Below are 24895 nucleotides of genomic sequence, written 5' to 3' on the forward strand. Positions count from 1 at the left end.
GAATACGCCCTCCCGGGCCTCCTGCACAAGATGTTCCCGAACATCGCGAACGTGCTGTTCCCGGAGGAGAGCTCGAGCACGCCGGTCCCGACGCCGACGATGGGGTCGGCCGCGGCGGCCTCCGCGAGGGGGGAGCTGTTCCACTTCGAGGACGTGAAGAACGGGGAGGCGCAGGGGCAGAAGAAGCAGCGGAGGGCTGTTGCGCCGGCGGTGACGGAGCCTGCTCACCGCGAGGCCAACGTCAATGGCGAGCAGGTCGTGTATCGCACTGTGACAAGGACGGAGACGGACTGTGCGTGCGCGAGCTCGGTGAATGGGGTTCTGGCGCAGGAGACAGGCGCGAGTGGTGTTCCTGCTGCGGCGGTGCATAGTTCCAATGCAGTCCTGGGGACGCAGCGGGCTCAGGGCCCGGAGAGTAGTGTGGCGATGCCGATGCCGGTGCCGACGGGGGTGGATGCGGCGATGGGGACCCCTGTGCATGCGGACTTGAGTGGGGAGACGGCGGTGCCGTCGGCGCATAAGGTCTTGACGACGTCTGGGTCGGTGCTGGTGCATGGGGTCTCGACGCCGGTGATTCGGTCGGAGACGCGCACGGTGGTGGCTTCGGCGCTGCCGACGAGTGTGTCGCATAGTGCGTTTGTGGGCGAGGTGCCGACGTCGACTGGGGCGATGCCGACGGGCGTGGATCCCCAGCAGAATGGCAAGGATGAGCAGCTGTTCACCGGCGGTGCGGCGTGGACGGGGCCTCGCGAGATGGTGGTGATGGGGGTGACTGGGTTCTTGGCTGTGATGATGATTCTGTAAGGGAGGGTTAGTGCTTTATGGCTGTGGTAATGACTGTTAATGATGGATGGATGGGCGGTTGCGCTTGTTTTATTTCATCAAGGAATTCTTTGTATTAGTGTTGATTAATGAGAGCTTCGCAAGTTCAAATACAATGCCAGAAGAATGAATGTTTAATGCTCCAAGCCAAACCCTTCCAATCTATGCATGAATGGCCTGCTGCACCTTGGGGTACAGATGCACCAGGCGCTGGTACAGATCCGGGTGGTCTTGCATGAGCACCTGAGGATCCCATGCCATCGCGGCAAAGATGGTCTCGATGCCACTGCTCATCGGCGTCATAAACACCTGACACACCTGCAGACCGATCACAAAAGCAAAGGCCATGATCACTGCCGTGAATTCGCCGTCCTGGTTATAGCTGGGGTGCGTGAATTGCAGGTACAGATACGCCAGCAAAGCGCAGACGTATGACACGAACACCGAGCCCATCGTCAGAACCGGCCCGATCAGGCAGTCTGCGACCAGGGCGTCGATTCCGCGGTCTTTCATCATCTTCCACGTATCCTTGGCCGAGGGGATATACGCCTTGCCATACAGCGCAATGTGGCAGAATGCGTACCGGTTGAAGAAGGTCACCAGCCAGTCCAGCAGCGAGATCAAGCATCCGAGGATCCAGAATGCAATGCTGCCGACCAGGCTGCCCTCAGCAGCTTCATGGCGCTGCGCAACGGAGCAAGCTTGCCGCAGCATGTTGATGATGGCGAGGATCAGGCTGCCAAAACTGATGCTACCAAAAGAATAGGTCGTGGCGCGTCTAAAAGCACCTCGAGTCGCGCCTTTGGGCATGCCGTTGGGCGAACCACCGAAAAAGTACCACGAACCGTATACCCCGGCGATGGTGGTGTGGATGGTGTTCTTCCACCACTCGCTGAACCAGTACATGGCGAACGTCACGTAGACCACCAAGCCGATCACCCTGCCGGTGGAGCACCCCCCGTTGGCACAGGACGGGTTACTGCCGCTGCTGTTCGGCTCGTAGGCGACATAGATCGACACCAGCGTCACGGAGAACCACGCGGCGAATGCCACCGTCACGATGCCGCCGATCGCGCTCACCAAAAACATATGTCCGTAGCGCCGCGACACGTCGATCGAGGTCTCCATCATGAATGCAGTGAACGGGATGCGCGGGATCCAGCTGATGAAGCAGATGATGGCGAATACGCCGAACAGCAGGAACACGATGCCTCCTCCGTACTGCTTGCGCACGATGTAGTAGATGCCGGTTGCCAGCGCAAATACGATATTCAGAATCCCGGTCGCCCAGATAAAGAACTTGGGGAAATAGCGAGCTCCGAGGAAGTAAGCCCAAGAGAAAGCCAGCGCCACACAAAGCACGAATATAAACAAAACCAAGGTGTTCGTATCGAGGGAAAAGGTGTTGACCGAGTCGTAGATGCCCCCGCCGTTGAACCCTTTGTATTTGGCATACCGATGGATCGCGATTCCCGAGACTGCGACATAGCCTAGAAAGACGGCGATGAGCTGTACCAGATTAGTGGGATTTCCTAACAGGCTGTAGGAGTAGGGATTCAAACGCACCAAAAGTCCTGCCCAGATGTCGTTGAACTTCGGTTTCTCGACCTTGAAGGCCTCGTCAAACCCATAGACCGCTTGGTTGTAGGTTGGCGGCGCTCCCTGGGGAGGTGGTGGTCCCTGGGATGGCTTGGGCTCCGGGGCCCTTTGGTAGCCATTATCATATTGATAATTTTGAGGCTGCCCCTGGAAATTATTATTGTACATAGGTTGCTGTTGCGGATACTGAGGTTGACCGTCGCCGAAGTTCTGGCCGGGATTGTAATAACTCGCTGCCTGTCCACTCATGGTGCATATTCTAGCTCAACAGAGCAATAGTGTATTCCGTAAGGACCGTCCAGGCGTGCAAGAAGGAGAGCGGAGGGAGAGGGAGAACTGGGGATGGAACAAGGCACGAGGTGGGGGAAGAAGTAAAGGGGAGCAAACAGGAGTTCCTGGCAGATCGACCTTCCGCATGCATCCCGCGAAAGAGAGTGCAGGGCGTCATCGTGATGAGACGAACCCCAGCCGAGGCCAATCAGAGAGTCGCGCAGTGCCAAGTCAGCCCTATCAAGGATCAGCTTCGAGTGTCGATCGAAAGAGTTTTCCAAGGTTCACCAAAGAAAACAAAAGAGAGGAAAGAAAAAAAAAAAAAAAAACTTCATGCGGGAATTTTATATACATCGTCAAACATTCCAAGTTCAAACTTTTCTCCCTCTGGTCTTCTCGAAAGACCAAATCCAAGTTCCCCCCAAGATCTTCCAATGCAGGCTCCAAAATTGAGACCGACCCTTAGGCCCTTGCCAAGTCGCTTAGGTCGGAAATTAACATAGTACACATTAGACGGTGGATGGCTGTGGCTCAATCCACCCCAAAAATAAAGGAATCCAACGCAACCTTGAAAAATAACACTTGTCGGGTATCAATATAAATAAAAAACAAAATCCAAATAAATCCCATCCATATACTAAGACACAATTGCGAACCGGCTTTTATCGAAATGCATGATGCCGCATATGTCGCCATCCGTCGGCAATGCTGCGCTCGATTCCTGGGATCGGGGTTCGCGCGCGAGTAGGCCATTCATCGGTGGCAGCCTGAAGCTGGCCTTTGCTGAGAGCCTGCGATCGCCGTAGCTTCTCCTGTCGAACGGCAGTCCGTCGGGCCGCCCGCAACTCTTCGATGCGGCCTTGTCCCACGCGATTCCGTCGTGCAAAACACTCGTCGATCAGGTGATTGGCGTCCAGCAATCGCTTGGGCACCGACTGCACGACTTGGAACACCTCCATCGGATCCGAGACCGCCATGATGTCTCTCTCGCACGCCTTGAAGATGGCCAGAGACACGCGGAAAAATGTCTTGGACCCTTCGAAGAAAAAGACATCCCACACTCTCAGTGTCGTCTCCAGCGGCAGCGTGCCGATAAAGACAGACATCAACCAATTGGTCAGTCCCAGCGTGATGTCCGGGAGGCGAGAGTGGACGGTGAGCGGTGGCGACTTGGCTCTGGGCGAAGAGCCGGTGTTGGCAATTTTGTTGTAGGCGTTGGGTAGCGTTTCCTTCAGCAGGACCATGAGGATCCAGAGATCGATGTTGGCGCCCTCCAGGCTGATCTCGTGAGTGCCAGGAAGGTAAACCGTGGTGATGATGTGCAACATCCAGAAGGCCTTCTCCTCCGTCAGAAAGAGGAGAAGCATTCCGGTGATGAAGTTGAGCGACTGCGTGTATCCCACCTGCGGATTATGCAGAGAGAATGCATACAGCACCCGCCGAAGAGACTCGATCATCTGCGTCTCGACGGTCACGGAAGAGAATTTAGGGTTGCTGCTGCCGGAATCGTTGCCCTGGGTCTCGGGCTTGAAATGAAGGTTGTCGGGAAAGGTGCGATGCAGGTCACGCTCGATGTGCTCCTTGTCGTCGTTGCTCGGAGACTCCATCGCCTGCCTGACGAGTTGATCGTACAGCCCCGGATTCCGATTGAGATGCTCGAAGCCGCCGGCATACCAGAACCAAGCGGCACCTCGATACTCGGAGGGGATGCCCTTGCGCACGAAACGCTTGATCTTGTTCGATCTCGGAGGGAACGTGGTTGGATCCTCGGTCGGCAAGCCGCTCTCTTTGAGGAGCTCAACCCACTTGACCCTCCGGTTCGCGGCGAATGGAGTGTAGGAGCCATTCCAGGCCTCGTACTGGTCCAGGGTAACATGATGACTGGCTTTTCGGAATCCATAGCGATCCCGAGTGTCCGTTCCCGGGAGGAGTGGCGGCGGGACTATTCCGGGAATCACCACCTTGGTCTCCTCAGGGACGCTGTTGACGGGCGGACTCGGAGGGGTCTCCTCCAGAATCTCATGGGGCGCCTGCTCTTCCGGCTTTGCTTCGCCTAGGAACTTCTTGTCCACCGTGTTCTGGTCCGGTGGGTTCAAAGTTGGCAGGGGTGGCACCGGAGGCAGATCCTTGGTAGGATCGAGGACCGGGGAATGCTCATCGGAGGTGTAACCATCGTCGATGGTGAGTTCGGTGGGCGGGCGTGGACTCAGCGGTCTCACTTTGGTGTCTCCGTGTAGGTCAGGCGACGACGGCTCTTCCGTCACGTCGCTGAACCCGTCCAAGTACATGGAGATGGCATCTTCAACGCTCATGCCTCCGTCCTTCTCATGCGGCCCGTCGGGCGTGTCCGGAGAAAGATCGGTGATCGAGCTGCTTTTCGTTAGAACGCTGCTGCGCTCCGTGCCGCTCGCCTGCTCAATGCTGGAGCGAGAGGTCATGGCGGAGTTGACGCTCGACCGCATCGCATCCTCACCGTACGCATCGGACGCATGGGGAGGACGCGGCAAGGCGAGACCCTGCGAGACGAAAGGGTCATTGGACGGGCTGTCCCCGAGGCGAAGACGTCGAGGGTTCAGTCGTGAGGTAGATTTCGAGGCCCGCAGGCCAGGGTTTTTGCGATGAGACGGACGGTCGAAGTCGCCATCTCGTCGGGTAGCTTTCGAGGGACGTTCCTGCGGGGCGATGGGAAAAGTCGGCGTGCGCAATGCGGGACCGTAGATGGTGAATTCATCCCCGGCGGCATGGTGAGGGGAAACCGAACGCAGGAAGGGGTCATGCAAGGGCGGCGGTTGTTCCAGGTGCTTTCGAGGGGAACGAGGGATCGGCGGAGGGCGATGGACGGGGGGCGGACGAGACGAACCGGCAGTCGACGGCCGCGAGCGCGGAGAGGGAGGATTGATTCTCAACGGATCAAGGCGAGGAGGGTTGGGGATCCGGCGACGACTGGGAAGATCATGATTGCCCGGAGGCAGTGGATAACGAGAGTCTCCATTTCCTGTGACCATGGCCACGAGATAACACCCAGATCCCGCTGGACATTTGTCGATCCGAAAAGAATGAAGAAACGAGCGTGAAGCCCACCGTCAGATAGGGCGGAAGGTTTTTGTTTTGTTTTCTTTTCTTTTTCTCGCACCTCGTCAAGCGATCGATGCCGAATAAATAAGAAAAGAAAGGAGGCGATCGACAGGATCGAGCAGGAAACGAGTGAGGGCGAATCGCGAAAGCCGCGACGGGCGGCAACGGATCAAACGAGCGGAGATTCGGAGAGCAGCTCAGGCGCCAACAGTCGCAGAGGGATCAATCCATTGGAGACAAATCACGATCCTACCGGGGGTCTAGACGGCGGCTCCATCCCATGAGAAGAAGAGGAAGAAGAAGAAGAGGAAGAGAAAAGAAAAAGCACGGCGCGTGCGAGAGGAAAGGAAGGGGGAGAAAAGAAAAGAGAAAATCGGAAGAGAAAAGGGGAGCGGCTGCTTCGGGTCTAGTGCCGACTGGAGCCAACCCTGTTTTTTTGGTATTTCTTTCGCGGTTTCAGAATGATCTCATCCATTCCTCGTTGCATTCCGGATATGATATGAGATTCATTTATTTATTTAATGCCAATTGAAAGTGCTACAATGTGAGTCGTCATGCAGCGGCGGACCCTTGGATCGGTTACATGCAGTCTGGCCGCGGAAACGGCCGTCATGCATCCCAGCCTGCGCCATCCACGGTTCGACTCATCACATCGACAGTCTGAATGACTTGAACGATCCGTATCCATGGTCTCGTGAAACTCTCTGCCTTTGTTCACACGTCAGATCCTCCAGCTGGTATGACATGCGCCATCCTCTCACAGCCTCCTCCGGAGTACATCCTGGAATGTAGCTCCTCCAACAAAAGCACCAACCGACTCTGTAACCCTGGTCACCATCGCTCGCTACGGCGAATGTCTTCAATAAGAAGTCAAGTGGAGCGTTGGTTTCATCTCCCCTTCTTGCGATCCACCTGTCGAAGCCTCCAAGAAGGACCGTCATCCGGAACCCCTCCGGACTTGAAACGGCGCCTTCACTTAGGGAACTAGATCGGATGATCCTGATTCGCAGGCCAATCCCAATAACCGCCCGGCGCTGCTCTCCTTGCATATTCGAGGCTGCTCTCCTTCGTCCGGGAGTCCGCCTGGCCTCGTCATCCTTTGTGATTCGTCTGCCTCGCTGCCTCGCTGCTGTCATCAGGGGCGGAAACCAGTCATGTACGGAGCCTACTCTCATATCTTGGACTTCTGTCTTCCTGACTGCGGAGTCGGGCCCTAGAATCGGAAGATACCTGACCAGGAACTCACTCCGTCCCCGATACTCCATAGTCGCGACTCATCCAGAGGGCAAAGACCCTGACGGGCCAAAGGAACCCGGCTCCTCCTCCAGAGTAATCATACCAACGACATTAATAATCGGAAAAATCTGCAATTCTTAATTTCATTTGATTTCGGCGCCCATCCGTCATCCTTCCGCCGCGGTGAAATTAGCTCGGGCACGCTATACTCGATTGACATCAACCAGGCGGCAGATCTCGTGGGTCGATGACTCGATGGCTTCCAGGAATAGCTGTGAACCGACTGTCTAATTTCTCGAAAGGGTACTACGCCGTACGGGTTGGCGATTGTCGCCTCTGCCTCCTCTCCTGTCAAATTCAGGACGACGTCTGCCGCTGTACGCCCGTAGATCTTCCATCCGGAGTCTCGTTCATTTCCCGGGAATCGGCCAGCGTGTTCCTCAGCCGAGGCTGAGTTTCTTGCATTGGGTAAACTTAACGATCCGCCTGGATTCGGGAAACGATAAATTTCATCTTAAGTAATGTCCCTGCACGAGCCAGCAACCGACTTTGGATCTGGGCCGACTGACTCGGTGGTGTTTGTTTACGGTGGTTCATCTTCAGCATCACCGCTGCTGGTGGAACGCACGTCCGCCAGAAATTTCCGGAACCAAGGTACCGTCCCGTCTGGACGAAGTTCTTCATGAACTGAGGCTCCTCTCCGATTCTAGAATCACCAACTCGACTTGATCTTCGATCGCGACGGGGCATTCTTCGGGCTTTTCTTCCAAGCGACCACGAATTTTGAGCTACGGGATACCAGGCCAAGAATCTGTTGAATTGGGTGGGTCTGAAGCTCTCAATCCAGGGTTTCCAGAGTTCAACGGTCGGCTTGTTTTCCCTTTTATTTAAAATTTTTTTCTTTTTTTTATTACATTTTTGCAGGCGCTCGCCATCCTCGACCCATGTTTAGTGGGGGAATGAAATCTCGAATAGCGACGCGAGATGGCTCCCGGACGTCCGGGCGGCTATGCATCAACCCTGCTCTATCCGGTTTGCATCCTGGTCCTCGTGAAGTCATCGGTCGACCAGGAAATTGGAGATATATTTAGCCAAATACGAACAGGATTTCTAACTTGAACTTTTCCTCTCTGGGCCAACGCTTCGAGGCGCCGTAAACTTGACTTCGTTCCTCGCCCGCCCTTTGTTTTGGGGAATGCTTGACTTCCAGTAGTGGACTCTCAATAAGCACAATACGACCCAGGCCTGAAGGGTATACATTTCTTTTGTACTCCGTATGACCAAGGCCTTGGACGCAGCTTTTCGATAAGTACGGAGTAATTATGTGGTTTTGCAAATATGCTTTGTTAGGTGAACTTATATATATAACCGCCATGAATGCTATAGGACCCCATGAATGAGCTGTTCAACTCAGACTTCTATAATAGAGAAAGAAGGGGGAAAAAAGTCATGACTGAGAGGAACACATCGCGACATAAAAACTAAAGACAAGCAAGAACCCCCTTAACCTCCTCCTCAACCACTCCCAAAAACCGCCCTGTTTCCTGCTCACTCAACAAGCCCTCCGTATAATCAACCTTCCACACCAACGCATCATCCACCTCACTATAACCCACCTCCAGCATCACATTACTTCTGCACGGCAACTCATCACAATCCAAGCCATCAACGGACGTCTTCCTAGCAACTGAAGGCAATTCTCCCAACCCACTATCATCATCTAGCGCAAATGGTAATGGCGTGAACACACCCTCAGAATCTTCACCCCTAGCCCCATTTCGCAGGGAATTTCCCACCACAATATTAACCAAAACATTAAACACAACTTCAGACCCCTCTGCCTTCATCAGCCGCCTCAGATCCGCCTGATCATGCAGCGCACGTTCAGCAAGATCGCGCTGAATAGAAGCAGCCACAATGTCAAGGGCAGAAAGCGCATCCTGCACCACAAACGGCAGGACATTGACGCTGGGCCCAGCCATCTCATCGAGTCCTGGGAAGTCACTTGATCGACCGGCCTGAAAGAGGCCGAAGGTTGGATTCGTGGCGCCTGTGACGCGAGCGAGGGCGCGACCGATAGCCAGCAGGATGAGAGCGGGCAGAGAGATGCCGTGTTGGCGGCAGAGAGTCTCGACGGCGGTGAGATTGTGTGGGAACTGGGCCTGTGAGGATTTGAGGGACTGGAAGGCTTGGGGGGTAGAGGTGTTGGAGCCCAGGATGGTGGGTTGGGCGTTGCGGAGTGCGGCGTTCCAGTAGTGGGGATTGGGTTCGCGCTGGGCTTGGGAGATGAAAGAGGAGAAGTCGATGGGGAAGGGGAGAGAGGTGTTGAGGTAGAGGGCTTCGAGGTCTTGGAGGAGGATGGGAAGGGAGAAGGCGTCGTAGAGGGCGTGGTGAAGGGTGAGGAGAAGGACGTCCGAGTCGCGGGATTGCAGCAGGTGAAGCCTTGCGGGCGGTTTGGATAGAGTTGATGGCATTGAGGCGATTTGTTGCACTAGGTCTCGTAGGGCATGGGTATGCTCGGCGCATACTAGCTTGTTGATATGGACCTCTCCGCTCGCTTTGTGTGGCTTGGATACGACTTGCACAACGTCGTTGGGAGATATAGCGGCGAAGGAGGTACGGAGAACACTGTGTCTTTGCTGCAAGAGATGCCAGGCATACTGGAGTTGGTCCACGTCAAGCCGAACATTGCTTTTGAAAGCAAATGTGAATTCCCACAGACGTCGACCGCTTTGTAGCCAGCGCGAGATGTAGAAGGTCTGACCGCTAAGACAGGGCAGCACGGCATCAACATCGCCTTCTGCTAGAGAAAGCGCCTCCAGAGCCCTCGCTTTGGTTTCTGAGTCGATTATGGACTCAGGAGCGCTAGACTTTATGGGCTCGGAAGACGCAGCAAGACGTTTGGCTGCGAGCCTTGCGATGCCTTGCACTGTCTTTCCCTGGAGGATATCGCTCACAGACAGTTTGATGTGCGAATCTCGGCATTTTGCACTAATATCCATCGCCAGGATGGAGTCCACCCCGAGAGTAAAGATACTGCTGCTGTCACGGATCTCTGCCACCGGCGTCCTTGTGACTGTCGCGAGTATCTCTTTAATAATCGCAAGCTGCTGTCCTGTCGCTGTCACGTCCTCATCTTCCACTAGCTGAGGAGATGCATTCAGGGGCAGCGACCTAAGCAGAACTGGGAAGCTCAAGACGGGAGCATCAGGGGAGCTGACGATATCGACGAACCCAAGAGCGAGAGTTTCAAGCCAGGCCTCGAGTTCATTCTCCCCAACCAGAATGCCACGACAGGATACCCGGATCAGAAGGAATTCCGGAGCCTGTTCAAATTCCACATTCAGCCTGTAATGGGGAGGAGCAGGCTCGAGGTCCGAGACGTAGGGCTGGAACAAGGACGCGGGATCTAGGCTCTCGGACCTGTTGAACGTGAACAGCGCATCGAATAGTGCAGGATTGGCGCTTTTGCCCGACAATCGCCAAGCGCGCTGAACTTCCGCCAAAGATGCATGGTGGTGATGGAGAGAGTCTGCGCAGAAACGTTGTATATACTGTAAGACTGAGCGAGTGTTCCGAAGAATTGGATCCAGTGTCAGACGGAATGGCACGGTGTTGAGAAGAGGACCGATGATTGATGCTGTGCCATCATCTAGGGCACGACCGGAAACGACATGACCGAACACCACGTCTCGCTGGCCTAACAGCAATGCCAGCGATCTCCCGTAGGCGAGCAGTGCGACGGTCTGCATCGTCACCTCAAGGGAGCTGCAGAGGCGCAAGAGATCAGCGACTGGAGTCTGCACCTTTACTTGTGCCCATTTGGTTTGGGATTCGACCCTAGGGTCTAATGACACCGGTAGTCCAGCATGTTCGTAGTCTGTGACGGCGTCGACCCAGAACTGGGTGGACTTATCCCGCGCGTTTGTAACTGTACGGGCAGCGGAAGCAAATGAACCCATATTAATCTCCGTCTCTTGATAAAGCTTCTGTAGACAGTCAAACAAGAGCGGAAGGGAGAAACCATCGTAGAGACAGTGGTGCATTGTCACGGCCATCAATCGCTGGGAGCCGTTTTGAAGAATGGTGACTCTCCACGGTGGCGTCTGGAAAGCTTCTATTTTCGGGTACCTCATCTCTTCGGTGAGACTTTGTATGGCCTCGGAGAAAGTCGCTTCTTCTAGGCGAACAAACCATTTTATGAGAGGGTGTTGGTGGACCGCAGCGAGGAATTCTTGCCCTTCCGGCCTGTGGAAGGATGTCCGCAAGATATCAGTCTGCACAACAAGCTGTTTCCACGAATTTGCTAACCGATCCAGATCAACCGAATCATCCAATGTGACAATGTGATGGTGCACATAATCCCTGCCTTCGGAGCTCAAACACTGTCCGATCATGGCTGTCTGCAATGGCGTGCAGCGATAGACCTCGATGATTGAGTCGTCCGCGTGAAGTAACTCAACATTGAGATTGACATACACTGGAGGCTTTTCCACCTGCGATATGGGGGCGACGATAGAAGCTTTCTGCAGATGATCATACAGGGACCCAACAGATGGGTATTTCAAAACTTCACTCGACGAAGCTTTGACACCTTTTTCCTGGAGACAACGAGCAAGCCGAATGGAGATCACCGAGTCAATTCCCAAGGCAAAGAAAGAGATATTTTTGGAGATTTGCAATTCCGACACACCAGTGACTTCGGACAAGACGCTGCGGATTTCCGCTTCGCCTTCAGCCCAGCAGTTCTCGTCCCAAGTGGTTGGCTTTTGTTCTTGCTCTTGGCCAAACTCTCCCACATCGATCGGTGCGTCTCCACTAGACTCTAGATTCTGCAGCAGAATCAACATGGTACTAATGATCGCATGGGCATTTTGAGCCACAGAAGGATCGCCAGCAGCTCTCAACCGCAGCGTAACAGAGTCCGTCTCTGCGTCGGCTCTAACCTCCAACGCAAGAGGATAATCGACCTCCATGACGCTGTCTATTTCCTGCAGCAACGGCTCGACAGGCGACGGTCGCATCGCGACATATGAGAACATAGAGTTAAACAACGGACCCGATGCCCGAACATATCGTTGAATTGCGCGGAGCGGCGTATGCTGGTAAGGCAGGCACTCCAGGCTCGCTCGGGTGTGTCTTTTGATCAGCTCGACCAGGCTGGATGTATCTATGCGAAGTCGAGCAGGGACCGTCGTTACGAGAGGGATCAGCATCGTCTCTACTGAGTCCACGGGTATCGCTCGTCCGTTCATGACCCGGCCGAACATGACGTCTCCATGGCCTAGGAACTTTGCGAGTGCGATTGCCCAGATTGTTTCTAGGACTAGGGGCGTGGTGGTTGAGATTTTGGAGGCAAGTCTAGAGAGTGCGGATAAAGTCGATGTCACCTTCTCCGTGACAATGGTATATGGGACATCGCTTGTGTCCTCTGTGGAAATTATGCCAGGTCTATAGCCAGCGAGATAACGGGACCAATGCCTCTCAGCATCCTTTTCGGTCGAAATCATAAAATGCTGGTAAAGAGGAGTGAGATCAATACGAGACATAGACCTCTCCCCAGTGCAATGCAAGTATAGCCGGTCAAGAAGGATGTTCATACTGGCACCATCAAAAATGGAATGGTGAATGGACAGCATGAGCCACCCTGGGTGGTCATCATCGCTTGATGAAGCGGCGGTGAAATGAAGCGGAGGACGTGTTTCAATGCCACCCACAACCCTGGACGCAACATTTGCCTGGCATTTCATGAACTGATGCCGGGCGTCTTCTTCGTCAGAGCTTTCGATTTCATCCCATGGCATGCGAACGACTCGAGGCTTTAAGACCACTTGTACCACCTGATCGTCCATGACCTGAAAGCAGGTGCGGAATATTTCGTTCTCCTGGATCAAATCCTCGAATGCTGATTTCAAATGCTCAAGCGAAGTTGAGGGACCTAACCGAAGCATAATATGATTGACATACAATGGGGTTGGATTGTCCATAGAGTTGGAGACAAGGCTTTCCTGGAGAGGCAGACAGGGCCGAATGATGGCAATCGAGGAGTTTGGAATGGACTTTGGTAAGCGTCGGAACGTTTGATCAAGTTCCTCCAACTGGTGCATAGCTTCAGAGACTTGAGCTTCGAATACAGAATCCACGCTTCTTAGCATTGAGCCGTTGGTGCGTCTTGGTAGATTCGCCAATTGCACAATCGTATCGTTTCGCAGAATATCAGCCGCAGAGCAGACATAGCCAATTTTGCGCATCTGAGCGACCAGACCCAGCGAGCTGAGGCTGTCGATTCCCAGCTTGAAGATGCTTGTGTTCTTCGTGATATCTCGAGCATCTGCCGACGTAACTGCGCAAACAACATCACAGACTTGCTGCTCGTCCGCTGTGAGCGGTGTATCATCTGGCCCTGAACCCTGACCATGAAGTGCGCTCCCATTCGCCTCGTGAAGAAGGTCTGAAGCAGGAATGCTCTCGTACAGAGCCACCAAGCGACGGTTATCTGCCTTGCCAGATATCTGAATTGGTATAAAGCTAAGAGGGAGCAACACACTGGGAACCATGTAAGCTGGTAGTTGCTGACGACAACGCTCCAGGACCTGTGGAACCCAATCCCGATACTCCTCTTTCACAAACTCTGGCTGAGTGGATATTTTCTCAGGCCTATCACTGGCAGGGCTGATGAAGGTTACCAGCTGCGGCCGTTTCGTGATAGGCGAAGGCGTCACGATGGATGTGACATTTGCTGGACGGTTCGCGCATCGACGAACTGCAATGGAGACTTCCTCAAGCTCCAGACGCTGGCCCCGGACTTTGGCTTGACTGTCTCGTCGGCCGAGATATTCAACGCAGTTGTTGGCCATGAGTCGCACCATGTCTCCTGTTCGATACATGTGTTGGCCGTGGAAGTCGGCGAAGCCCTTTGCACCAGGCCTTCCGTGGTATCCCTTGGCTACGAGATCACCCGTAACGCAGAGCTCGCCTACCTGGGCTCGCTTGACATAGTTGTTGGTTTCTGGCTCAAGCACATGAAGTGTGATCTTGCCCACAGCTGAGCCAATGTTTCGCACTGTCGAAGAGGTCGTCACCGTGTGGCTTGTCAAGCCGATTGTCACCTCTGTTGGTCCGTATGCGTTCACCAAGGCAATGGATGGTTTCCCGACAAAGCGTTCAATGATCGTCTCGGAGATTTTCTCACCACCGACTCCTAGATATCGAAGATCGGGCAACTGCTCGGCACTGACGCCCGTGTGTTCGAGTAGCGAAGGAACAAACCCGGCGTGTGATATGCGGCATCGTGTGAGCACTGTACGCAGGTTATCGAGCAGCATCGTCCGTGGCGCTGTCACTAGACGAAGTCCATGCCGCCACCCCAGCACCATCTCGCATAGATGGACGTCAAAGGCCCGACTGGCATGGGCTAGATAGCTACCTGTACCACCCAGCGTGAGCGTGTTCGGTACATCCCGACAGATATACTCAGACTGCGCCTCAGTGAAAGCAGACAGATTACCACGGCTGACCAAAACCCCCTTAGGCAACCCCGTAGACCCAGAGGTATACAGAAGATAGCAATTGTCAGACGGCAGTGCATCAACTGGAGCCAGTTCCTCGATACTCTCAATCTTCTCACGAAACTCATCGCTATTAATATCAACCACCTCGCACCCCTCAGGGGGAACCACGTCCCCCAAGACCTCCTTATCCGAGAACAAGGCCGTGGCACCACTATCACTGAGCAAAAGCACACGGCGCGCCTCAGGCAGATCCTCCGCAATTGGTATGTAGCAGTTTCCACTTTTCCAAATCGCCAACACGATCGCATACGCGATGAACGAGCGGCCTAGACATACCCCAATCATGCTATTGCGCCAGCCACGGCGAACCAACCAGCTGGAGATTCGGTTGGATGTTTGCGCCAGCTCTGCATATGACCAGCTTCGAGAATCCATCGTATCCTCGTTGATCGATTCGATGACTTCCACGGCTGGCCAGTTCGGGTTCGAGGTGGCCCAGTGGTCTACCCAATGGAACGGGGATAGATTTGGAGCATTCTCCAGTTGTTTGCTCACCGATGGGGTGAATATGGAGAGGAGGGGCTGGGGAAAGAGTGCAGTTAGAGCTCCAACTGGCTCGGTGGGATGCGCGACTATGGCGGTTGTCAAAGCTTCGATCTGCTGCGACACCAGTTCGAGATGGGCAGTGTCCATCAAGTCGGCGCGAACAGAAAGTGTGCAGGATAGCGTGTCTTGCTCGGTACGTCCAACGGTTAGCGATATGGGCGGCGTTGTTTGTCCTGATTGCGGGTGATGCAGAGTGGGCTCGATAGCAACATGGCAGGTATCCTCATGTGTAAAAAGCGCGTTGAAGGGACTTTGTGAAGGAGGGCATTTCAAAATGTCTCTAATTGTCTCCGACGGTATGACTCTCATCAAGTTAGGCCCTGTAACCAAGTCATCAACTCGGCGCAAAAGCTCTTCTGCTTGATCTTGAAGAGAAAGCACAACGCGTACTGGGACTATCGAGCCGGAATCCGCGGAGCTGATACTTGGAATCGCTTCTCCCAGGATCACTCTGTCGAGCTCAAGGTATTCTGATAGGATATAGGCAAACGCTGTGCGTAAAACCGTCCCAGTTGATCTTAGGCCAAGCCGCTCTGCAAAACATTTCAGCTCGTCACAAGATGTCTGCAACGGCAGTGTGTGTGACAAGGTCGAGGGGTAGTCTGGTTCGAGGGTTATGCGCGCGCACGACAGAACGGGATGTTGTCGCTCGCAAACCCCGATGAACCCTTGCAATGCATCTTCCCAGTATTTTGTTGTTGCCTTCTCATGTCTTCGGGGTATATATGACTCCAGCTGCCGGCTCAAGTCTGTTATGTTGATCCTCGACTTGGATCCTTGATGTATAAATCTGGCGGTGGAGGATAGGGTATCGATACACAAGACTAAGCGAGTCTAGATAATGCGATTCGTCTGTTAGCTTTGACTTTGCTCAAGGTTTGTCATTTCCAGAATTCTTACATGCCCATCCGAATTCGCCGGTATCTTTCCTTCGCACACAAGGCAGAGTTCAAACTCCACGGCCTCTATGATCTCTTTGGGATATTCATCTGGAATAGCGAAAGCATCCCATTTCAAAATAGAAATGACTTCTGCACATTCAGCTATTACCATGCGCTCATCCGTTGAGGTATGAGAGGGAATGGCGACCCAGAACGCAACGCGCCTCTGACCAGTCACGGCCATTATACCCCGCGCAAAGCCATCAACAAGGGTACTAATGTCGTCCCCATTGACTATACCCTTCACCTGGCCTACTTCACAGAAGCCATTACCTGTACCCGGCTCCTGTAGCGTCTCATATTGCCGTGGTAGTGAAGTTGCGGGAATATCCACCTTCGACAAGGTGTCTCGCGGCCGCAGGAGTCGCTCCCAGAGATCGGTATCTGGTAGCATACTGAACAAAGTGAAGGAGGGGTCTGTTGGGAGCCTTGCTCGAAAAATATCGCGTACTGGTGTGTTCACGAACAGTCTGCAGGACAGATAATGTCTATCTATTTATCGCCGTCCGTGTCACCATTGCATTTATGTTTTGACCCATACAATGGCTTAGCATAGCCCTTTCTTCACGGGACAAGACCCTTATCCCTGAAACAGGGCCTGTCTGAAAACGGCAATTCGAGCAAGTCATGCGCATACTCCGTAGTATACCTACTGCAGCATGGATCCTACCTAGGGCTTGATATGGTATTTTTCAAAACGCAGATTACACAGGCCAACCCTGCCAAGACGCGTCGGGGCCAAGAAAAACTAAGACATGTGCGTTTGGCAAGCGGTCTTGTCCGATAGCTTAGCTGTTGGTGGCTAGCAGAATCCTTTTTACGTACGAGTCGGAGTAGGAGAGTAGGACTAGTTTGGGGATTCTGAGCCCACACTGATTATGGCATATGACCAATTTCTAGAATGGGAAGTCTGAGGCTTTGAACGAGCAGCAGACAGTGCCTTTGTCTCACGTTGCACTGGCTTGATATTGCTCGCATACTGTATATTGGCTGCTGGACCCTAGCAGACCAACTCTACATGGTGCTTCTCGTCCCACTGTGTGCTGGGCGGGAAAACTGCCTGAAGTGATTCCTGATTAATGATCAAGTCACCGCACGCCAAGCGCTTCCAGGGTCCGAGACGCTGCCCAAGGCCATCATCCATTATCTGATTGATAAAAAAGCTTAAGCGTTTCCCCCTGCGTATGCGGAAAGGATTGTCGCCGTTGCTCGTGTTCAAGAAACCCTATGGGCTGGGCAATTCCAAGGTGGCGTGTTAGCGCCCATCAGGATGCTACCGTGCCACCCAGTCGACAAGATGGCCAAATCCACGGAGGTTTTGCTCCGAGTATTTTTAGGTTCGCCGGCTGGGCACAGTCGACCATTGGACAGGAAGGCTCTACTCTCGACCGAAATCGCCGGGTGAAATGTCAAATAAATTGCCATCACACCAGCCAGAACAGGGTCTCGCAGATTATCAGATTAGATTGACGGGCCGCGGACCACGCTGGGTTTTGATTGGCCAATCCGGCCGTTCCGTCCCGATACGCCCCACCGGTATCTTTGCAAACGCCAATACCGGCCAATACCAGGCAATACGGGATATACTCCGTCGTTCATCTAGCCCGTAGCGCTGCAATAGCGGAAAAAAGCCTTCCTTCTTGGCCCAGAACATGGCAGCCATCAGATTTTAGTGCCGTTGGAGTTTTATGAGGCCACCAGGCCGAGTTACTCCGAAGGGATCTCGTCCAGCCGCTCTAGGACGCTTTTACCTTAGTATGATGGCGAGAATGAGTTAATTAGTTAGGGCTTTCGCTTACTTAACAGGTCTCAGACCACCAGACCGGAATAACAGGATTCAGCAAAGATCACCTCTTTTGTTCTCTTGCTGTCTATCCGTCAGTCTGAAAGTAACGGCATCATGGCGGGTCTTTCCTCGATGAATCGTCCTCAGCCTTTCTTGGATCCTTCACAGGACGCCAGCACGACGCCTGCGCCCGATCCTGAGAAAAATGGCATCCCTGTCTCCAACGAGAACCACTCCCAGGAGGGTCTGGATGAGACTCCCGGGGAAAAGTCAACTGGAGTCAACAAGGCCGAGGCGGCGGCGCTGGTCTGGAGTAAACAGGCTCTATATGCCATGTACGCCTGGTATGTTCTGCGAGATCTTGCTTCTCGTCCATTTGCCAGATAAAGACTAACGACCGTCAACTACATAGGATCTGGGTGTGCTTTTTCATGCTGGCTTTCCACTCCTCAATCGGTCTCAACGTGCTCGTCCACGCGTACGCCAATTTCCAAACCGCCCCCGAGATCTCCACCGCCGCTATCCTGGCCACCGTCGTCGGCGGCGTCATGAAGCTTCCCATTGCCAAGGTGCTTAACATCTGGGGCCGTGCCGAGGGCATGCTCATCTTCACGGGTCTGTTCCTGCTGGGAATCATCATCCTGGCGTCCTGCACTGGTCCGAGTGGCTTTGCTGCGGGATACGTGCTGTACTGGGTTGGGTATAATGCGATCTACCTGATCCTTGACGTCTTTCTGGCTGATACGTCGGGTCTTCGGAATCGGGCGTTTGCGTTTGGATTCTCGAATACGCCCTTCATATGCACGGCGTTTACGGGCCCATTGGCTGCGCAGTCGTTCTTGAATATGTCGACGTGGCGCTGGGCGTATGGTGCTTTTGCGATTATCTTCCCTGTAGTGCTAGTGCCGCTTGCTGTTGCTTTCAAGTTCTATGAGCGCAAAGCCAAGAAGATGGGCTTGTACGTGCCCGAACAGAGCAACCGGACCTGGACGCAGTCGATCATGCACTACATTCACGAGTTTGATGGTAAGTGATAGCAACCCTTTTCAAGAGATTAACCACTAACCAGGCTGATCTAGTCATCGGCGCCTTCCTCCTCATGGCGACATTCATCCTGCTCCTCCTCCCCTTCAGCCTGGCGACCTACGGCCGCGCGCAGTACAAATCCGCCACCTTCATCGCGATGCTAGTCGTCGGATTCTGCCTCTTCTTCGTGTTCATCGCCTGGGAGCGCTTTTTCGCCCGCAAGCAATTCATCCGCTACGATCTGCTCAAGCAGCGCACTGTCCTCGGCGCCTGCCTCCTCTCCGCCATCCTCAACCTCGGCTACGCCACCTGGGACCTCTACTTCCTCAACTTCTGCATGGTGGTGTACGACCTCAGCGTCTCGAACGGCGGCTACATGAACCAGATCTATAACATCGGGTCCTGCTTCTGGGCCCCCCTCTTCGGTATATACATTCGGCAGACTCGCCACTTCAAGAACGCGTGTCTCTACTTCGGACTGCCGCTGATGATCCTGGGCTCGGGCCTGATGATCCATTTCCGCGGTGAGCACGATAATATCGGGTATATCGTGATGTGTCAGATTTTCATCGCCTTTGCGGGTGGCACCCTGGTCATTGGGCAGGATATGGCCGTTATGGCTGCAGCGGACCATGAGGGCGTGCCGATGATGCTGTCGATTCTGGGTCTGTTTGCGAGTTTGGGTGGTGCTGGAGGTAATGCCGTTGCGTCGGCAGTCTATACCAATGTGTTCCCGAATAAGTTGGTCGAGGGGCTGCCGGCTTCGGCGCAGTCGGATTGGGTCGATATCTATATGGGTGGATATCTGTCTCAGATGACGTATCCGATGGGATCGGAGATCAGAACCGCGATCAATAATGCCTGGGGAGATAGCCAGAAGTATAGCTGCATTGCTACGACGGCGGTTCTGGCTCTGGGTTTCCCGTGCATTCTGGTCTGGAAGAATCTGAGTGTGGATAAGAATCAGAATAAGGGTGTGATGCTGTAGACGATCTCGGTTGGAGTGTTAGAGCTTTGAGCTTGGAGATACTTTCTCGACGTTGGACGAAAGGTGAAGGGTTTGGTATACGATCAGGATGGGATACGATATGGTGGATGTTTTCTGTAATGAGCTTTTGCTTCTTTTCTCTCTCTTCTTATATTATACTATACTATTATCTAATCCAGCTACCTCTCAACTAATAAAACCCATCAAGATACAACCAATTCCATCAGTTAACCCCAAAATAAACCCAACTCACACATCCAGCGACTGGTGCACCACGCTCTCTCTATATACCTCACTTCTCTCAATAAGCTGTGCATGCGTCCCCCTCGCCACACACCTCCCCCCATCAATCAAGAAGATCTGGTCCGCGCGATAAATCGTCCTCAGACGATGTGCAATCGCAATAATTGTTGTCCGGCCCATAAACCCCGCCAACGCATCTTGAATCTTCCTCTCGGAGTCCCCATCCAACGCACTGGTCGACTCATCCAGCAGCAACAGCCTTGGCTGCCGAATAAACGCCCTCGCAATCGCCAGCCTCTGCCGCTGACCACCCGAGAACTGCTTCCCCCCGTGCGTGCAGATCGTCTCATACCCGTCCTCCAACTCGGTGATCACATCGTGGATCTGCGCCAGCTTGCATGCTTCTTCGACCTCGCTCTGACTGGGTGAGTGGCCTGGTCTTGCGCCGAGGGCGATGTTAAACCGGACGCTGCCTTCGAAGAGGACACTTTCTTGCGGGACGAGCGCGATGTCGTCGCGGAAGCTGGTCGATAGGATCTGCGTGATGTCGAGGCCGTCGATGAAGATCGATCCGGTGGACGGGTAGTAGAAGCGTTCAAGCATGGAGAAAATGGTCGATTTGCCGGATCCGCTGGGTCCGACGAGGGCGTAGAAGCCGCCGGGAGTGAAGGTGATGTCGAGGCCTTTGAGAACGGAGACGTCGGGGGCGGTAGGATAGGAGAATTGGACGGCGCGGAGCTCGGCGCCCACGGCTGTGGAGCTTGCTCTGGGCGATGTAGGGTCTGAGGATGCTTCGATGTCTACCTCTGACTTCTCTCCGGATGGTATCGCCTGCTTGTGGCTGTCGCTGCCGAATTCTTTCGCAGCGGAATCGGTGTTGACGAGGTCGACGATTCGCGATGCTGCCTTGCCTGCTTTGGAGAGATCAGGCGCGAGAGCAAGCATTTGGCCACAGGACTGGGTGCTGAAGAGAAGCGCAGGCAGCACGATGAAGAACTGAGTCTGCGAATATAACCCGGAGGCAATTTGTTTGGAACCCCACCAGTATGCCAGGGCGCTGATCAGGTTACTGACGCTGAAGGCTGTGGCTAGCCAGAAATTGCCCCAGGCGATGTTTCTCATGGTCTTCTTATAAGGGCCCTGGATGGAGTATATGAATTCCTGGTAAAGCTGTTTTTCAAGCGAAAAGCCGGCCACAAAACGTAGATTTCCTAGTGCTTCTACCGTGAGCTCTGTGACACGCGAGAATGCCTTCTTATGCCGTTCGGCAAATTGGCTTTGTACTCTGAGCTTCATGACTCCGGCTGCAAGAAGCACCGGGATTGTAGGGACGAGGACGATCGAGATCTTCCAGGCCACGATGAACGAGATGATAACACCTGCGAAAAGATTGACCGTGGTCGCCAGGAGAAGGCCAATTGTCGTCCCGGTCAGACCACTGATAGCGGCTGCATCTCCAGTCAGATACGAAATCAGGGCTCCAGGGCTTCGACCGTCGGTGCCATGCCATGTGATAGTTTGGCCGAGCAGTGATCGGAATGAGGCCACGCGGATTCGATACAGAGTCTGGTCTGCAGCCAATCCGTACGCGCAGCCTCCGATGATATTAGCAAACAATTCGACCACTCCGACGATGAAAAACATGAGGCCGAAAAAGCCTCCGCTGTGACGGATGCTGGCAGATCCTTTGCAAGGATTGAGCGCGCCGAGAGTGTTGCCGAACAAAACGGCGTTGGAACTATAGCTAGCACCGATTATGACGGACATCCCCAGACCGAGAACTATAAGCAGGAGATTGGGACGGATGAAGGAGAAACAGATCTTCATTGTCAGTGTTTTCGATCCAGAAGGGCCCTCGTCCTGCACAGGTGTCTGCGTTACAGTGCTGTCGGTCTTTTCGTTCCCCTGGACGCTGGCTTTCTCGCTTGTCACGGGAGGCTGGTCTTGGGACTCAGATAGCTCGACCGGGTTTATAGATGTTGGCATAAGGTGAGGAATGTCCCCTTGGTCGATCTTCTGTTGTCCGATCATGGCGGCATACCTGCCACCACGCTCGAGTAGCTCCTGGGGCGAGCCATATTCAGCCACTCGACCCTTCTCAATGACAATAATTTGATCGGCGTCCCTGACAGTGGCCATACGATGCGCAATCGAGACAATCGTGGTAGTCCCAGATACTTTGAGCAAGGCCTCATGAATTAGCCGCTCGCTGACCGAATCCAGCGCAGCAGTCGCTTCATCAAGGACGAGCAATTTTGGCTCACGAATGAGCGCAGTAGCAAGTGCAATCCGTTGCCTTTGGCCGCCACTGAGCTGGCCTCCAGCAGTTCCGACGCTAGTTGCAATTCCAAACGGCTGGGCCTCGATAAACGCCAGCGCATTTGCCTTCTCAGCTGCATCCTTTGCCCGATTCACGATCTCCACAATCTTAGCGTCACTGTTGGCAAGAACCTCTGCTTCGGGACTGCCCGACTGGATTTTTTCCACGATACCTGCAAGGCTCATGTCTAGGACAGCCTCGGCCAAGTCCTCATGTGCCGTAGATCCGACGAGGCCGTATGCGATGTTCTCCAAGATAGACCTGTCCAATAGCTGAGATTCTTGCTGCACGAATCCCATTTGCCCGCGAAGGCTGGCGACGTTGACCTTTTGGATCTCTTGGGTCCCGAGGAGGATATTTCCGGAGGATGGATCATAGAATCTCTCCAGAAGAGCCACTATAGTTGATTTACCACCGCCTGAGGGGCCAACAAACGCTGTGTGTTTCTTCGGGGGAATCACGCAGTTAACGCCTTGCAAGACTGTGTTGGAGGGTCGTGCCGGATACGTAAAGTGAACATCCTCAAAGGATATATCGACATTAGAGAGATCTGCGCTGTCGTCTCCGGCTCCCGAGGTTCCGTCAATATTGGAGTCGCGCTTGATAACTTCCAGCAAACGCTCGGAAGCACTAGCAGCGGCGCTGAAGACATGCATGTACGGCGCGACCTGACTCAAAATAAACGAAGCTATACCTGTGTTAGTACCCAGACCTGACGGTAAAAAGGTGTAAAACTAACCATCAATAAGGATGAAAATGACCGTATACACCGCGCCAAGGGAGACCCCAGACCCCAGACCATCAATATAATTCGCAATCAAATGCGCGCCTTTCCAGTACGCCAACGCATTCGACGAATAAACAATGAAGAACAAAAACCCCATCTGCGCCGCATGCACCCCCGCCTTTTTCACTGCGTCCCTACGCGCACTGAACAAACTCGACGAGAAGAGCTCCTCCAGCCGCCGATGCGCATTAAACGCATGCACTATGCGAAGATGCGACAAGCTCGACGACGCAATAGAGGTCGCACGATCGACATGCTTCCCGACGCGGTTGCCATACCTTGAGGTAAAATGACCCCCCAGGAGAGCCATCGCGAAGAAACAGGGCACGATGGCGATCAGGATCGCCGCGACGATGGGCACCTTGATGAACGCCACGACATAGGCGGTGACGAAATACGACAGAGTGGCAATGTAGATGCCCACTTTCTCGGATGTCCCGGACTGCACCGTCTCGATGTCACTCACCAGTCGAGATATCACCTGTCCCGAGGGTAGTGTGTCGTGGAACGCAGCCTCTTGGCGGATCAAGCTGCGGAAATAGGCCTTTCGATAGCGACGAGCCAGGCGCTCGCTCACGAGAGCCCAGCACGCTGCGTATATGTAGATGGCGGCGAAATTGAAGATGGTGATATAGATGAGGTAGAGGACTTTCGTCCGGATCGAAGACGGGTCGTAGGTCGCCGTGGAGCAGGAGACATCATTGAGCTCGTTGATCAGTTGACCGAGCACGATGCCGAGTAATGGCTCTGGGATACCAGCTGCGATGGCAAAGAAGGTCCCGACAGATATGAGGGCAACGTCGACGGAGGTGTAGTTGAGTGAAAATAGCAAGCGGAGGAAGGTGAAGGCGGTCTTGATATCTTTTGCCTTGGGGACAAATCGTGACACCAGTCGGGTCTGTTCCAGTCAGCGATTCTGCAGAATCGGTCTATTCAGGACTCTTCATACTATTGACGCTGTCTGCTTCTTGGCTTCTGTTGCTCCCTCAGACAGCTCGCCTTTTGAAGACTCGGACACTGCCATTGCGTTCTGCCAGAGTGATTCACTGCAACCGCAGAATCAGAAAGACCAAGGAAAACGGCACATCCAACTCTTTGGCTGTCTTGACCGATATCGCTTCGAATGGTCAATGCAGACTCCGATTATACCAGAAATTTACACGACCTGCACGAGTTGTAGGGTTACAATCAATTATGTAAAAGAGAGCGCTGGCCATCTCAAATTGGTCATGTTTCATTCAGGTGATGATCAGATAAGATAATACATTACATTACCGGATGGTGTGTATCATACAAACAGGTTATTTTCAACTCTCATTTACAGACCCTACTATATACTAGTTGGGCTCGTCTTCCACCTGCCCCCGCGGAGAATGTAGTAGTTAGGGTGAAAGATGGGCCGACAAAGTGTCTCACGTCTCAGTAGCTTGACATGGATGCCCAAAACAGCACTCTAGACGAGCAATTCCGAGATTCCGAGCCAAAGCACTGTTCAGGCATGGTTCTACAAGACCCTGTCGCCGAGGACGATTGATCAAGCTCTAGGAGGATTTACCCTTTTGGGTCAGGAAAAGTTCGATAGACATTGTTACGGCAGAGTTGATTATGTCGGTGGATTTGTCAAGCTCTTTCTTGGTTCTGGCGCGTTCCGCGGGCTATCGAGAACGGGCGGCGTCGAATCGGCC

At 53.7% G+C, this 24895-nt stretch overlaps 6 protein-coding genes across 6 annotated transcripts; 1 reads left to right on the forward strand and 5 right to left on the reverse strand.

The window, feature by feature from the left end:
• Positions 1-895: 895 nt before the first annotated feature.
• Positions 896-2829, reverse strand: P170DRAFT_379723 (choline transporter-like family protein). Its single transcript, XM_024845499.1, has 2 exons — positions 2389-2829; positions 896-2331 (listed from the first exon to the last, which is right to left on the reverse strand). Exons 1-2 carry the CDS (start codon positions 2668-2670, stop codon positions 985-987), a joined length of 1629 nt encoding a protein of 542 aa, XP_024708493.1. The 5' UTR covers positions 2671-2829; the 3' UTR covers positions 896-984.
• Positions 2830-3353: 524 nt separating this feature from the next.
• P170DRAFT_473068 (putative GTPase activating protein (Gyp3)) lies at positions 3354-5696 on the reverse strand (the record flags this gene model as incomplete). The annotated part of the gene is made up of 1 exon (XM_024853008.1): positions 3354-5696. One exon carries the CDS (start codon positions 5694-5696, stop codon positions 3354-3356), a length of 2343 nt encoding a protein of 780 aa, XP_024708494.1.
• A 564-nt stretch (positions 5697-6260) lies between these two features.
• On the reverse strand, positions 6261-7140 carry P170DRAFT_125238 (uncharacterized protein). Its single transcript, XM_024842382.1, has one exon. It carries the CDS (start codon positions 7029-7031, stop codon positions 6414-6416), a length of 618 nt encoding a protein of 205 aa, XP_024708495.1. The 5' UTR covers positions 7032-7140; the 3' UTR covers positions 6261-6413.
• A 1343-nt stretch (positions 7141-8483) lies between these two features.
• P170DRAFT_454340 (putative nonribosomal peptide synthase) lies at positions 8484-16360 on the reverse strand (the record flags this gene model as incomplete). The annotated part of the gene is made up of 6 exons (XM_024851424.1): positions 8484-10991; positions 11430-12603; positions 12637-12723; positions 12757-14696; positions 14850-15831; positions 16317-16360. The coding sequence occupies 6 exons, from the start codon at positions 16358-16360 to the stop codon at positions 8484-8486; spliced, it is 6735 nt and encodes a 2244-aa protein (XP_024708496.1).
• Positions 16361-17978: 1618 nt separating this feature from the next.
• P170DRAFT_352335 (putative siderochrome-iron transporter) lies at positions 17979-19860 on the forward strand (the record flags this gene model as incomplete). Its single annotated transcript, XM_024843917.1, has 3 exons — positions 17979-18190; positions 18259-18872; positions 18926-19860. 3 exons carry the CDS (start codon positions 17979-17981, stop codon positions 19858-19860), a joined length of 1761 nt encoding a protein of 586 aa, XP_024708497.1.
• A 249-nt stretch (positions 19861-20109) lies between these two features.
• P170DRAFT_445000 (ABC transporter ATP-binding protein) lies at positions 20110-24796 on the reverse strand (the record flags this gene model as incomplete). Its single annotated transcript, XM_024850670.1, has 3 exons — positions 20110-23111; positions 23163-23969; positions 24766-24796. 3 exons carry the CDS (start codon positions 24794-24796, stop codon positions 20110-20112), a joined length of 3840 nt encoding a protein of 1279 aa, XP_024708498.1.
• Between the last annotated feature and the right edge of the window lie 99 nt (positions 24797-24895).

This window comes from Aspergillus steynii (assembly GCF_002849105.1).
Source record: "Aspergillus steynii IBT 23096 chromosome Unknown P170scaffold_2, whole genome shotgun sequence".
In the NCBI taxonomy this organism is placed as follows: domain Eukaryota; kingdom Fungi; phylum Ascomycota; class Eurotiomycetes; order Eurotiales; family Aspergillaceae; genus Aspergillus; species Aspergillus steynii.